The sequence below is a fragment of the Scyliorhinus canicula genome, chromosome 8 (genome assembly GCF_902713615.1).
Source record: "Scyliorhinus canicula chromosome 8, sScyCan1.1, whole genome shotgun sequence".
In the NCBI taxonomy this organism is placed as follows: Eukaryota; Metazoa; Chordata; class Chondrichthyes; order Carcharhiniformes; family Scyliorhinidae; genus Scyliorhinus; species Scyliorhinus canicula.
This window is the reverse complement of record NC_052153.1, coordinates 68689289-68704662: the sequence shown is the minus strand read 5'-3', so window position 1 is coordinate 68704662 and position 15374 is coordinate 68689289. Positions and strand designations below refer to the sequence as shown.

General features: G+C 45.4%; 1 protein-coding gene across 3 annotated transcripts in view; it reads right to left on the bottom strand.

Moving 5' to 3' along the window:
* Positions 1 to 6689: 6689 nt before the first annotated feature.
* isoc1 (isochorismatase domain containing 1) overlaps positions 6690 to 15374 on the bottom strand; it is a 30260-nt gene continuing 21575 nt past the window's right edge. For all 3 annotated transcript variants that reach the window (XM_038804709.1, XM_038804708.1, XM_038804710.1), the window contains 2 exons: positions 14322 to 14438; positions 6690 to 7249 (listed from right to left, as the gene is read on the bottom strand). In XM_038804709.1, coding sequence (XP_038660637.1) covers positions 7103 to 7249; positions 14322 to 14438 — 264 coding nt within the window. In that variant the 3' untranslated portion in view covers positions 6690 to 7102. The remainder of the gene's footprint in view (positions 7250 to 14321; positions 14439 to 15374) is intronic.

Genomic DNA, 15374 nt, shown 5'->3' with positions numbered 1-15374 from the left:
GACTAGTTAAGGAAATTTTGCAGACGGACAGGAGCTATGCGGAGTCCCCGAGGCCAGAGTTACTTAGGAAACAACAGAGGCTGCTGACCGAGTTTGGGCTGTTGTCTACAGGGAAGGCCGTAGAACAGCTTAGAAGGGCAAAGGCCACAATATACGAGCAGGGGGGAGAAGGTCAGCAGAATGCTTGCACAACAACTAAGAAAGAGAGAAGCAGCTAGGGAAATAGGAAAGGTAGTCGACAGGGAGGGAAACTTGGTGGGGGACCCGGTAGGACTGAACAAGGCGTTTAGGGACTTCTATCGCAAGCTGTACACCTTGGAACCCCACACGGGACCGGAGGGGATGAGGTGCTTTTTGGATGGACTGACCTTCCCAAGAGTAGGTAGGGTTTTGCTAGACGGGCTGGGGGCTCCGATCAGGACCGAAGAAGTACTGGGGGGGCCTGAAGGTCATGCAGTCGGGTAAAGCCCCGGGGCGAGACGGATATCAGGTGGAGTTTTATAAAAAGTTCTCCGAGTTAGTGGGGCCGGTGCTGGTCAGGGTGTTCAACGAGGCGAGACAGAGGGGTCTTACGCCCGACGATGTCACAGGCCACTATCTCACTTATACTGAAACGGGATAAAGACCTGGAGGCATGTGGGTCCTATAGGCCGATCTCTTTCATTAACGCAGATGCTAAGTTACTGGCCAAGATTTTGTGCGTCTAGAATTGAGGACTATGTACCGGATGTGATTGCGGAGGACCAAACCGGGTTCGTAAAGGGCAGATATCTGGTGGCCAATCTAAGGAGGCTGCTCAGTGCGATTATGATGCCCCCAGAGAGCAGGGAGGCAGAGGTAGTGGTAGCAATGAATGCCGAAAAGGCTTTTGACCGGGTTGAGTGGGACTATTTATGGGAGGTGCTGGGACATTTTGGGTTCGGGGTGGGATTCATTGACTTGGTTAGGCTGCTATATCAGGCCCCAGAGGCTGGTGAGAGGACGAACAGGACGACATCTGACTATTTCAGAGTGCACCGCGGGAGTAGACAGGGATGCCCCCTCTCCCCACTGCTGTTTGTGCTGGCTACAGAGCTGCTGGTATTTGCTCTGAGAGCTTCAAGGGTCTGGAAAGGGCTGGTCCGTGGGTGGGGTGGAAACATGAAGTTTCATTATACGCTGATGACCTGCTATTATACGTGTCAGACCCAATGGCGGGGATGGACGGAATGATGGAAACCCTGAGGGAATTTGGTCGGTTCTCAGGATATAAATTGAACATGGCAAAGAGCGAGATGTGGGTAGTGCAGGCGAGGGGTCAGGAGAGTAGGCTGAGGGGGCTGCCGTTCAGGCTGGTAGGAGAAAGCTTCAGATATTTAGGGATACAAGTAGCGCGAGACTGGGGTAAGTTGCTTACGCTAAACTTGTCCCGGTTGGTGGAGCAAGTGAGGGACGAGTTCCAGAGATGGGATGCGCTCCCGCTGTCATTGACGGGGAGAGTGCAGTGAAGATGTCGATTCTCCCGAGGTTCTTGTTCATATTTCAGTGTCTCCCCATTTTCATTCCACGGCCCTTCTTTAAGAGGCTAGGATGGTGGGTACGGGGTCGGTGTGGGAGCAGATGGAGGCTGCTTCATGCAGGGGCACCAGTTTGGCAGCCTTGGTTACGGCCTCTGCCGCTCAAGCTGGCACGATACTCCACTAGCCCTATAGTGATGGCGATTCTATGGATCTGGGGCCAGTGGAGGAGGCATATAGGGGAGGTTAGAGCATCGGTTTGGTCCCCAATCAACGGTAACCACCGATTTGCCCCGGGGAATATGGACAGTGGGTTCCGATTATGGCGGAGGGTGGGGATTACGAGGATGGGCGATCAGTTCCTGGAAGGGAGCTTCCCGAGCATGAGGGTGTTGGAGGAGATGTTCGGGCTGGCGAGAGGGAATGATTTCAGGTAGTTGCAGGTGCGAGATTTTGTACACAGATTGGTACCATCCTTCCCACGCCTCCCACCAAGGGGAATCCAGGACAGGGTAGTTTTCAGAGGAGAGAGTCTCCGACATTTATAAAGAACTAATGGGAGTTGAGGAGGCACAGACCGAAGAACTAGAGGGGTACCAATATCCTGGGGGGGGGGGGGGGGGGGGGGAGATTTGCTAGTGCTCTTCGGGGGGGTTTAAACTAATTCAGCAGGGGGATGGGAACCTAAATTGTAGTCCCAGTGTACAGGATGTTGAGAGTAGTGAGGTCAGGGATAGGGTTAAAAGTTCGAAAGAGGGCACCGGCAAGCAGGACGCTGGTTTGAAGTGTGTCTACTTCAACGCCAGGAGCATCCGGAATAAGGTGGGTGAGCTTGCAGCATGGGTTGGTACCTGGGATCTCGATGTTGTGGCGATTTCGGAGACATGGGTAGAGCAGGGACAGGAATGGTTGTTGCAGGTTCCAGGATTTAGATGTTTCTGTAAGAACAGAGAAGATGGTAAAAGAGGGGGGGGGGGGGGGGGGGGGTGGCATTGTTAATCAAGGAAAGTATTACGGCGGTAGAAAGGACGTTTGAGGACTCGTCTACTGAGGTAGTCTGGGCTGAAGTTAGGAACAGGAGAGGAGAGGTCACCCTGTTGGGAGTTGTCTATAGACCTCCGAATAGTTCCAGAGATGTAGAGGAAAGGATTGCAAAGATGATTCTCGACAGGAGCAAGTGTAACAGGGTAGTTGTTATGGGGGACTTTAACTTTCCAAATATTGACTGGAAATACTATAGTTCGAGTACTATAGATGGGTCAGTTTTTGTGCAGTGTGTGCAGGAGGGTTTTCTGACACAGTATGTAGACAGGCCAACAAGGGGCGAGGCCACATTGGATTTGGTACTGGGTAATGAACCTGGCCAGGTGTTAGATTTAGATGTAGGTGAGCACTTAGGTGATAGTGATCACAACTCAGTTATGTTTACTTTAGCAATGGGCAGGGATAGGTATATACCGCAAGGCAAGAATTATAGCTGGGGGAAAGGCAATTATGATGCTATTCGGCAAGATTTAGGATGTATAGGATGGGGAAGGAAACTGCAGGGGATGGGTACAATCGAAATGTGGAGCTTTTTCAAGGAACAGCTACTGCGTGTCCTTGATAAGTATGTACCTGTCAGGCAGGGAGGAAGTTGTCGAGCAAGGGAACCGTGGTTTACTAAGGAAGTTGAAGCACTTGTCAAGAGGAAGAAGGCGGCTTATGTTAGGATGAGACATGAAGGCTCAGTTAGGGCACTTGAGAGTTACAAGTTAGCCAGGAAGGACCTAAAGGGAGAGTTAAGAGCGAGGAGAGGACACGAAAAGTCGTTGGCGGATAGGATCAAGGAAGACCCCAAGGCTTTCTATAGGTATATCAGGAACAAAAGAATGACTAGAATAAGATTAGGGCCAATCAAGGATAGTAGTGGAAAGTTGTGTGTGGAATCAGAGGAGATAGGGGAAGCGTTAAATGGATATTTTTCGTCAGTGTTTCCACTGGAGAAAGTCAATGTTGTCGAGGAGAACACTCAGGTTCAGTCGACCAGGCTAGATGGAATTGAGGTTCAAAAGGAGGAGGTGTTATCTATTTTGACATTTTCCAAAACTGCTAAGTCCCCTGGGCCAGATGGGATTTATCCTAGGATTCTCTGGGAAGCCAGGGAGGAGATTGCAGAGCCTTTGTCCTTGATCTTTATGTCGTCTTTGTCGACAGGAATAGTGCCGGAAGACTGGAGGATAGCAAATGCTGCCCCCTTGTTCAAGAAGGGGAGTAGAGACAACCCTGGTAATTATAGACCTGTGAGCCTTACTTCGGTTGTGGGTAAAATGTTGGAAAAGGTTATAAGAGATAGGGTTTATAATCATCTTGAAAAGAACAAGTTGATTAGCGATAGTCAACACGGTTTTGTGAAGGGTAGGTCATGCCTCACAAACCTTAGAGTTTTTTGAGAAGGTGACCAAACAGGTGCATCAGGGTAAAGCTGTTGATGTGGTGTATATGGATTTCAGCAAGGCATTTGATAAGGTTCCCCACGGTAGGCTATTACAGAAAATAAGGAAGTATGGAATTGAAGGTGATTTAGCGGTTTGGATCAGTAATTGGCTAGCTGAAAGAAGACAGAGGGTGGTGGTTGATGGCAAATGTTCATCCTAGAGTTCAGTTACTAGTGGTGTACCACAAGGATCTGTTTTGGGGCCACTGCTGTTTGTCATTTTTATAAATGACCTGGAAGAGGATGCAGAAGGATGGGTTAGTAAATTTGCAGATGACACGAAGGTCGGTGGAGTTGTGGATAGTGCTGAAGGATGTTATAGGATACAGAGGGACATAGATAAGCTGCAGAGCTGGGCTGAGAGGTGGCAGATGGAGTTTAATGCGGAAAAGTGTGAGGTGGTTCACTTTGGAAGGAGTAACAGGAATGCAGAGTACTGGGCTAATGGCAAGATTCTTGGTAGTGTAGATGAACAGAGAGATCTCGGCATCCAGGTACATAAATCCCTGAAAGTTGCCACCCAGGTTAATAGGGCTGTTAAGAAGGCATATGGTGTGCTAGCCTTTATAAGCAGGGGGATTGAGTTTCGGAGCCACAAGGTCATGCTGCAGCTGTACATAACTCTGGTGCGGCCGCACCTGGAGAACTGTGTGCAGTTCTGGTCACCACATTATAGGAAGGATGTGGAAGCTTTGGAAAGGGTTCAGAGATTTACTAGGATGTTGCCTGGTATGGAGGGAAGGTCTTACGACGAAAGGCTCAGGGAATTGAGGTTGTTTTCGTTAAAGAGGAGAAGGCTGAGAGGTGACTTAATAGAGACATATAAGATAGTCAGAGGGTTAGATAGGGTGGACAGTGAGAGTCTTTTTCCTCGGATGATGACGACCAACACGAGGGGACATAGCTTTAAATTGAGGGGTGATAGATATAGGACAGATGTCAGAGGCAGTTTCTTTACTCAGAGAGTAGTAGGGGTGTGGAACGCCCTGCCTGCAACAGTAGTAGACTCTCCAACTTTAAGGGCATTTAAGTGGTCACTGGATAGACATGGATGAAAATGGAATAGTGTAGGTCAGATAGGCTTCAGATGGTTTCACAGGTCGGCGCAACATCGAGGGCCGAAGGGCCCGTACTGCGCTGTAGTGTTCTATCTATGTTCTAACTGAAGCTTAATTGGGAGGAGGAGCTCGTGGGGGAGATAGAGGACAGCATATGGGCAGACGCTTTGAGTAAACACGACCGCAACATGCGCCAGGCTCAGTCTGATCCAGTTCAAGGTCGTACATCGGGCCCACATGACGGTGGCCCGGATGAGCAAATTCTTTGGGCTGGAGGACAAATGTGTTAGATGTGCCAGAGGACCAGCGAACCATGTACACATGTTCTGGGCGTGTCCTAAACTAAGGGCGTACTGGCAGGGATTCGTGGACGTCATGTCCCGGGTATTGAAAAATAGGGTAGAAATGAGTCCGGAGGTGGCAATTTTTGGGGTTTCGGAGGACCCGGGAGTCCAGGAGGAGAACGAGGCCGACGTCTTGGCCTTTGCTTCCCTGGTAGCCCGGCGACGAATACTGTTGGCATGGAGGGACTCAAAGCCCCCGAAGTCTGAAGTATAGCTTTCGGACATGGCGAGCTTTCTTGGGCTGGAGAAAATTAAGTTCGCCTTGAGAGAATCGCTGTCAGGGTTATCCCTTGACTTCTTTGCAGAGAATTAATCGTCAGCAGGAGTGGGGGGGGGGGGGGGGGGGGGTTAGGGTAGCATTGAGTAGGGGGCTGCTTAGGAAGGTGCTTACGAGAGGGAAGCTAATGCTTGCATTATGTCTTATTTGCTTTTTGTACACTATGGTATAATGTTGCTGTTTTATATGCTAAAAATACCTCAGTTAAATAGTTTATTAAAAAAAAAAAAATCACACAGATAGCCATGGCCTAGTGTGTATTACTTTGATTGTGCAATGGAAGTGGGAGTTTATTCATCCATGCTAGTTAATACTTTTGTCACAATGACCTGGGTGCCAAGGACAACCGATTCATGGAAAGGGAGATGAAGGCCTCGCAGCACTAAGTGGGCAATCTTGGCTGGGAGTAGGCAACTACACAAGTCCCCAAGCTGTATGAAATCCAGGGTTTCCTTCAACGGAGGATACTCCAGAAGCCAAGGGGATTTCAGACACCTTGCTTGACTAAGTTTCACAGGGGAAGAAACGTTGACAGCAAGTAGCTGTGGGGGTGGGTATGATTAAAGAAGAAACTTGCGAGATAGTAAGTAATACATAGCAAAACTCCATAACAACTGGATGCAGAAATGGCCGAGCAGCAACATTTTGAGGCACTTCCATCAATGTTTGATGGAAGGTTGGGATAAAGCAAAGGATATACTTGGGTCACTTTGAAAGGGGTGCAATTAGGTATAGTCTTAATTTTGGTTACAATTTAGTCCAAACGTTTACTATGAGGAGAAGAGGAAGGGAACGGAAGACTGGGAACAAAAGAGAGAATGGTTGGTATTGGAGAACATAAGTTTGAAATTGGACCTGCTCCCCAGAATTATAATATTAATTTAATTTTGTCCAGCTCCAACATACTTTACATGACGGGATTCAATTGGAATTTATACTTGGGTTTTGGACTTTAAACTGATAATTACAGCTAGTTCAGCTTCCTCCAGTTGTACCAAAAAAAATATTTTTTAAATAAAAGGCGTACAATACACACACTATATTTTAAAGACGTTTAATTGATTGCAATGATTTACAAAAGTGATTCCACGGAACATGTCGTTGCATTTACAAAGTTCACAAATAATCAAAACCATGAGATACTACTCCAGGGATTGCAATACAATTATCTTTTACTTCAATAAATAGGCACCTGTTATCCCTTACAGAAATACAGCTCCATTGTATGTAGTTTACACATAATATCTGCAATATTTAAAACCTGCAACCACAACAGAGAGACAGACAGCAAATTAGGATGACAAAAATAACAGATTGGTTCCTGAAGTATTTTAAGCACTTATGCGTGATGTTCTTCTGTGATGTCAGGACTTAATGCATCTCCAGTTCTTTCAGAGGACTTCTTCTTAGTCAGACAACAGGACTGGATGCTTTTAGTTCCCTTTATTACTTTAGACCTTGGAAAGCAGCCCAGATTCTGGTGCACTTGCCTTTATGAGGTTTTGAACTTCCTTGAAATGAGGATGATCCTTATCAGAAACTAGTTGCAGGAGCACGGCTTCACTGGTAGTAATTATAATCCCGGTGCGGGCTAGACGCTGTGAAAAGAAACAAAAGATTCAAGTACAGTTGAACGGAGACAGTAGTGCAAAAGGAAAGTTATTTTGATTCCTCTCCCCGCCATCAGGTTTTTCCTCTCCTTTACCGAAGATGGTAACTCTTGCTTGGGTACAGTTTCAACAGATCCTCGGCCACCGAGCAGGAGGCTTTGCTTCATGCGTGAACTTCAGACTGTGGCAAGCATGAGAGACTCAAAGCCACATTGATCCTACCCGCCCTCAGTCATTGATAGTGCTGAAACGTGAATCAAGACTGTTTCCTCCCTCCTTCCTAGGGGACATAGCCTCAAAATAAGGGGAAGTAGATTTAGGACTGAGTTTAGGAGGAACTTCTTCACCCAAAGGGTTGTGAATCTATGGAATTCCTTGCCCAGTGAAGCAGTTGAGGCTCCTTCATTAAATGTTAAGGTAAAGATAGATAGTTTTTTGAAGAATAAAGGGATTAAGGGTTATGGTGTTCGGGCCGGAAAGCGGAGCTGAGTCCACAAAAGATCAGCCATGATCTCATTGAATGGCAGAGCAGGCTCGAGGGGCCAGATAGCCTACTCCTGCTCCTAGTTCTTACGCTCTTCCTCAAAAAGAAATTCTGAGATGAACTTTAGTAGCTAAACCAGTGCCAAGACTGAAATCAAATGCTGCTAACAAATCAAGGACTAGATTTGGAATTTTCCGGTGGCTCAATGTATCATTTATGGCTTTTATCCAATCAGGCAGTCGTTTTCAAACTTCCAGGGGTCAAACTTCCACCTGTTTTTCAAAGACAGCTTACTGTTACCTACTGTCTGTACGCCTAGTTTTGACGTGCAGATGCCGGTGTTGGACTGGGGTGAGCACAGTAAGAAGTCTTACAACACCAGGTTAAAGTCCAACATATTTGTTTCAATTCTAGTTTTGACATGAAGAGAGGAAACAAATCAAGAAACCGAGTAGGTGAAGCCTACCTTGGTTTCTGATGACTGTAGACTTCAACTGAATATTCAACAGATTCAAGAATGAAAAAATTAAAGCACCAGAAGATATTGTTAGCAAATGAATTTTCATCGACTCTGCCCAGTTGTCAATTCCCACGTTATGCAAATAGTTATCTTTGAAAGATTTTGTATATCAAGACAACATTAGAGAACTTTCAGATTTGGCAGTTAAGTGCCGTAGAGGTTTAAACAATTCTCAGCAAGATTGTTTTATTTGGATATCAATTTTATTTATAGCCTATTCTTTTATTCTTCAGTTGGGAAGAGCTACGGTAATACACTTGGTGGATCCAGCATTTATTGTGTGTTAATATTTTTTGCCAAAGAGTTTTCCAAACTTCTGACACAATCCTGTCAATGACCAACAATAAATGGACTTTGGTGAAGAGGGTATCATCCAAAACCAAAAGAGAAAATGCTGGAAAATCTCAGCAGGTCTGGCAGCATCTGGAGGGAGATAAATTAACTAACGTTAATCCAGATGACCCTTTGTCAAAGCTTAAAGACATAGAAAGTGGGAGATATTTATACTGTGGGGTGAGGAAATGAAAGACGAGTCATAGTCACAGTAACCATGGGAAAAGAGTGCTAATGGCAGTCCCCAGAGATAATAAAAGGTGTGAAAAGCCAAATAGTAGAGAAAGTAAAATCAGAGGTTAAGCTGTGACAGACGTAGGGAGGAAGGTGGAAGCAAAGGGGAGGAAAGGTAAGGAGAGGGGGGACATGATATGGAGGTGGTGGGGGTGGAGGAGAAATACATATATAAAGAAAGACAAGAAAAAAATAAAATTTAAAAGACAGTTAAAATGAAACGGAATGAAAACAAAAGGGGTTGAGTGGGGTAGAGCTAATCGTCTGAAATTGTTGAATTCGATGTTGAGACTGGAAGGCTGAAGCGTGCCTAACTGGAAGATGAGATACTGTTCCTCCAGTTTGCATTGAGCTGCACTGGAACACTGCAGCAGGCCAAGGCCAGAAATGTGGGCATGGGAGCAGGGCCTTGTGTTAAAATGGCAGGCAAACAACAGGAAGGTCAGAGTCCTGAATGCTCACGGAATTCTTTTATCCAGGTATCATCTAACTACTCTCCTCTATGGGAGGTTTATATTTGACTTCATCGATACATCTACAGTTTTAAATGTCCCAGCAAGAAATGATACGGAAATCAAGTGGACAAAATGAGAAGTGTCTCAAAGTCAGATCACATTAGGAGTCAAGTCATTGACTATTTAACTTAGGAACACATTATAACAGAAGGAAAGGGGCCTCCTATTTTTATCCATTTCTGATTCCCTTCAGTAAATACAATACCGAGATACAAAGGTACATTTTCTGACTCAATCAATAAGGCACAGTCTACTGCACACAGTGAACCAGCCATTTAAAATTAATGGCCAAATAATCGTCTGCCTGAATTTCTGACAGACCCAGTTGTGGATGAGGCTACTTATTGGGAGCATGAACTCAAACAATATACTTCATGCTGGACACATTTTTTGCCATGCTTGAACAAAAATAATAAAGGGCAGGATAAATTAGTGGCTGAAATATTCTGAATGCAAACAAGGAGCTTTGTACTTTCACCTACTGCCTGAACTTTGTGAGCTTAGATCAGCTTTCACTTTGTGAATCATTCACAATATCCAGTCTGGACGTTTAGCAAGGAAATGGTAGGAGTGCAGATTAGCGATGAGGTGGGTTGTTGTCAGAAAATAAAAGAAAGGGACATAACGTGTGAACATCATATCGAACTAAGGAATCATTCAAGAGTAGGGAAATTTGATAATAGAAAGGGGTCACTCATTTAAGACAGAGATCAGGAGATCTTTGTTGTTTAAGAGGGTCATGAGTTTTTGGAACTTTCGTCCTCAAAAGGCCGTGGAAGGGAGACTCTGGATATTTTTAAGACAGAGCTAGATAGATTCTATTTTTTTTAAATAAATTTAGAGTACTCAATTAATTTTTTCCAATTAAAGGGCAATTTAGCATGGCCAATCCATCTATCCCGCACATCTTTGCATTGTCGGGGCGAAACCCACGCAAACACGGGGAGAATGTGCAAACTCCATACGGACGGTGACCCAGAGCCAGGATCAAACTGGGACCTCGGCACTGTGAGGCTGCAGGGCTAACCCACTGCACCACTGTGCTGCCCAGATAGATTCTTGATTAACAAAAGGCTGAAGATGTATCAGTAGTAGGCTGGAATATGGGATTTAGGTTACAATCAGATCAGCCAGGATCTACTTGAATGGCAGAGCAGGCTCGAGGGGCCAAGTGGTCTACTCCTGCTCCTAATTTGTAAGAATGTATGTTAAAGAAGGACTTCCATCACTAGCCAAAGACTACCATTACCTCACTGGGTATTGGCTGTATCAGAGGTGGCAACACGGCAAACTAGGCTACTTTCTGCACTCTGCCTCCCCATGGTCATTTAAAGGCAAGTGTGATCTGTGGCTTAGTTTTTTGTCACTGACGGGAGAGAAAAAGAGTGGATAGAATCTGCCAGTAAGTCTCCCCGATTTGGGTGGAATAACTAAAGAAATTCCAGACCCATAAATCCTTGTGCATGCAATATGCAGAACTACAAATTCAGATGGATTTGTTATGAAATACATCAATATATTTATGTAAATTGAGTTGTAATGTTAACTGTAAATTAAAAATGCAATATAATTGAAGACAAGACATTAACAGCAAAAATGTAATTATGAAACCAGAGGTCAAACTTGTGTCATTTTCATATTGATCCAAAATGGCTACAGATGTACAACAATGCAAAAGGTGGCAAGCATAAGTGCAGATGTTGTTCCTGGGTAATCCAGGTGACGCACATTGGAAATGGTAGCCTCTAGCAACACCAACACCAACACCTCCTCCACAATAGTCCTCAACACCGGTGCCCCGCAAGGCTGCGTACTTAGCCCCCTACTCTACTCCCTGTACACACACGACTGCATGGCAAAACTTGGTTCCAACTCCATCTACAAGTTTGCTGACGATACGACCATAGTGGGCCGGATCTCGAACAACGACGAGTCTGAATACAGGAGGGAGATAGAGAACCTAGTGGAGTGGTGCAATGACAACAATCTCTCCCTTAATGCCAGCAAAACTAAAGAGCTGGTAATCGACTTCAGGAAGCATAGTACTGTACACACCCCTGTCAGCATCAACGGAGCTGAGGTAGAGATGGTGAGCAGCTTCAAATTCCTAGGGGTGCACATCACCAAAAATCTATCCTGGTCCACTCATGTCGACGCTATCACCAAGAAAGCACAACAGCGCCTTTACTTCCTCAGGAAACTAAGGAAATTTGGCATGTCCACATTAACCCTTACCAACTTTTACAGATGCACTATAGAGAGCATCCTCTCGGGCTGCATCACAGCCTGGTATGGCAACTGCTCGGCCCAGGACCGCAAGGAACTTCAGAGAGTCGTGAATACCGCCCAGTCCATCACACGAACCTGCCTCCCATCCATCGATTCCATCTACACCTCCCGCTGCCGGGGGAAAGCAGGCAGCATAATCAAGGATCCCTCCCACCCGGCTTACTCACTTTTCCAACTTCTTCCATCGGGCAGGAGATACAGAAGTCTGAGAACACGGACGAACAGACTCAAAAACAGCTTCTTCCCCACTGTCACCAGACTCCTAAACGACCCTTTTATGGACTGTCCTCATTAATACTACACCCTGTCTGCTTCATCCGATGCCAATGCTTATGTAGTTACATTGTATATATTGTGTAGCCCTATTATGTATTCTCATGTACTTTCTTGAATTCTGTTCAATTCCCTTTCTTCCAATGTACTGAATGATCTGTTGAGCTGCTTGCAGAAAAATACTTTTCACTGTACCTCGGTACACGTGACAATAAACAAATCCAATCCAATCCAATCCAATCCACTTAACAGACAGCGCACATTCTGCAATGAGCATCATCCCTGTTTCACCTTGCAAAGAAATCACTGTAAAATCACAGAGAGGCCTCATAAATGAATGGTGGGGAACTCACTTCTTTTGAGAAATAGGCCATTACTGTAGCCAGAACCAGAATGGAGATGGATTACCGTGTAGGCGAATCCCAGTGCAGAGTTTGCATTCGAAGGCTCATTTTGGAACGCTATTTAATCGAACATTATCAAAAGTTTTTCAGGAGGGCCTGTTGCCATATCAAGTGTATATTCTAGTCAAATAAGTCATTTTTACTTCCTGGTTTTAGCACTGTCCTTTTTATATTATAATAATAATAATCTTTATCAATGTCACAAGTAGACTTACATTAACACTGCAATGAAGTTACTGTGAAAAAAGGAACTCTTGGGTTTCCAAAACTGACTTTTCCCGGCCCTTGCGAGGATGCAAACCTCTTGTTTAGTAATAACAGCACGCCAGAAACCTTTTTTGCACTCATCAGCTCAAACTCATCCACCCGAGAAGGTTTAGGCATTGGACTGAGGGGCAGGATGTATAGTCAGCCAAAGAGCACAGTTGGATTGAGGTAGAAGCACATAACAGAAAAGGAGGACCCTCATTGTCAAAAGATTAAAGTTGCAACCCTTTCCATCTAACAAGGTCGGAAAAACAAGAGCGGGGCAGCACAGTGGCACAGTGGATAGCCCTGCTGCATCACGGCGCCGATGTCCCAGGTTCAATCCTGGCAATGGGTCACTGTCTGTGTGGAGTTTGCACATTCTCCCCGTGTTTGCGTGGGTTTCACCCCCACAACCCAAAGATGTGCAGGGTAGGTGGATTGGCCACGCTAAATTGCCCCTTAATTGGAACAAAATGAATTGGGTACTCTAAATTTAAAAAAAAAGAAAAACAAGAGCAACAAAATGCAGTTTTGTATCACCACTGATGTTCTTTAGGGAAGAAAATCTGCCATTCTTACCCGGTTTGGCGTACCTGTGGATCCAGACCCACAGAAATGTGGTTGACTCTTAAATACCCTCTGAAAGCAAGACCCTCAGTTCTAGGCAATTAGGGATGGGCACCAGATGCTGGCCTTGCCAGCGACATCCACATTGCATGAAAGAATGTAAAAGAGAATGTAGAAGGACGATCTCTGGTCTGATATCTTCTCTGAAACACTTTTGGAGACAGTTTCTCTTAACCACTCCCCTTTAACAAGTACAGGCTAGCTTTAACTGATGGTAGGCATACCTGCTGAGCACACAGCCACTCAGTACCGTATTCAGGTCTGGACTGCACACCCCAAGTTGCATAAAATTTCAATACTACCTGCAGGGGCTTTTCACAGTAACTTCATTTGAAGCCTACTTGTGACAATAAGCGATTTTAATTTCATTCATCATCTCAAGCAGGCATAGGGTACATAATCCCCATGCTTGCTAACGGGCCTTGGTGAATTTTAGCCCCTGATCAAGAGTAGAATACTAACTGAGCAGAAGAGGTGTTGGACACATTAGGTGACCCACCTTGAAACTTCCAAGAGCAGCAGGCAAGCAAGGAGGAGACGCAAATACAAGAGCAAGGTACAAGGATTGGCATGCAAAATCTACAGACAGCAATTAACAGCTATTTTCACATAAGAAAGCAGCACATGCTGCCTTTTAGGACTGGACTGCATGCATGCACCATCATTGCACAGAATTTCTGATGAATCTGACCAAATGAGACACAAGGTAAGGACTAGCTTTCAAGATGGGATTGTTGTCATCACATTCACACCCGATGATCTGCAGGTGCACAGTGACTTGAAGGTTCCAGCAAAGTGGAATAGTTGGTAGCAACCATTGCTCAAGTCTAAAAGTGTTTCTGATAATAAACATCCCTCTTTTGTTTCTTTTAAATTTAAAGTACCCAATTCAATTTTTTTTCCAATTAAGAGGCAATTTAACGTGATCATCGACCTATCCTGCACATCTTTGGGTTGTGGGGGTGAGACCCATGCAAACACGAGGAGAATGTGCAAATGCACACAGGCAGTGACCCAGGACCAGGATCGAACCTCGGCGCCGTGGGGGCAGCAGCACTAACCACTGCGCCACCGCGCTGCTCTAACAAGGATCTCACAAAACTATATATTTTAAATATTTTTAAAATCTTACTTCCAACGCGAACATTCGGTCCATCATACTTCTTGAAGAGGTTGCATCAGCTATAATATGGACTTCAAGGCCTCTTCCAATCAGATCCAGGGCAGTCTGTTGTATGCAGACGTGAGTCTATTATGAAAAAAAAAAGTAATTAGTCACAAGTTAAACATCAGTCAATCTAAATTTTACTGAAAATTCAGATTATTAACATAGGGATGAAAAACCAATGAAAGGATTTAAACAAGAGAATAAGAATGTTAAATTTGAGATTGTGGGGCTCCTGAAGCCAATGTAAATTAGCGAGTTTTAGGATGATAAGTTTTGGCAGGACAGGATAAAGGCAGTATTGGCTAAGGTGATTCTGCTGGAGGGTGAAAGATCGGAGACTGGCCAGAAAAAACACCGGAATAGTTGAGTCAGGAGCAAACAAAGGCATGGATGAGGTTTCTGTGACAAATGAGTTAAGACAGGGTGGGGATAGATGATGTTAGGAGGCAAACATTATCGATGGAGATGTGAGAAATCTTGTTGGTGCCATGCATTGACTCAAAAATTCTGCTTGAAGACACAACAGGCGCGATTCAGTCAACTAATTGTGCCCGCCTCGGATGAATAGGGAGAGGTGCCCAGATTGGGCTTCAGGACGGGTACAAAGACGAACGCAAGTCACTCAATTCGTGGCACCCAGTGATGGCTTGATCCAGATAATAATATTTAAACTTAGGCTCATTTAAATATGCCAACACTGCATTCACCCACCGCTCGGGCAAGGCACACCAGCAAGACCTCAACTGGGTGCAGATTAGTACTGGTCCCCACTGCCCCTGGGAGTACCAGGGGTGTGCGAGGGTACTGCTCCACCCTCAACCATCTGGGGCTCCAATGGCTTCGAAGAACCCCCCCCCCCGGAGTGGCCATCAAAACCGGTCTCACTGGCACACCTCCGAGACTGCTAGGAGCACTTCCTGGGTGCCAGGCTGCTAGTGGCAGTGTGCCCAGGTGCCAGGTTGGCACTGCCAATGGTCAGGGCCTGAGGGGAGGTCCATGCCCATGAATGGGGGCATA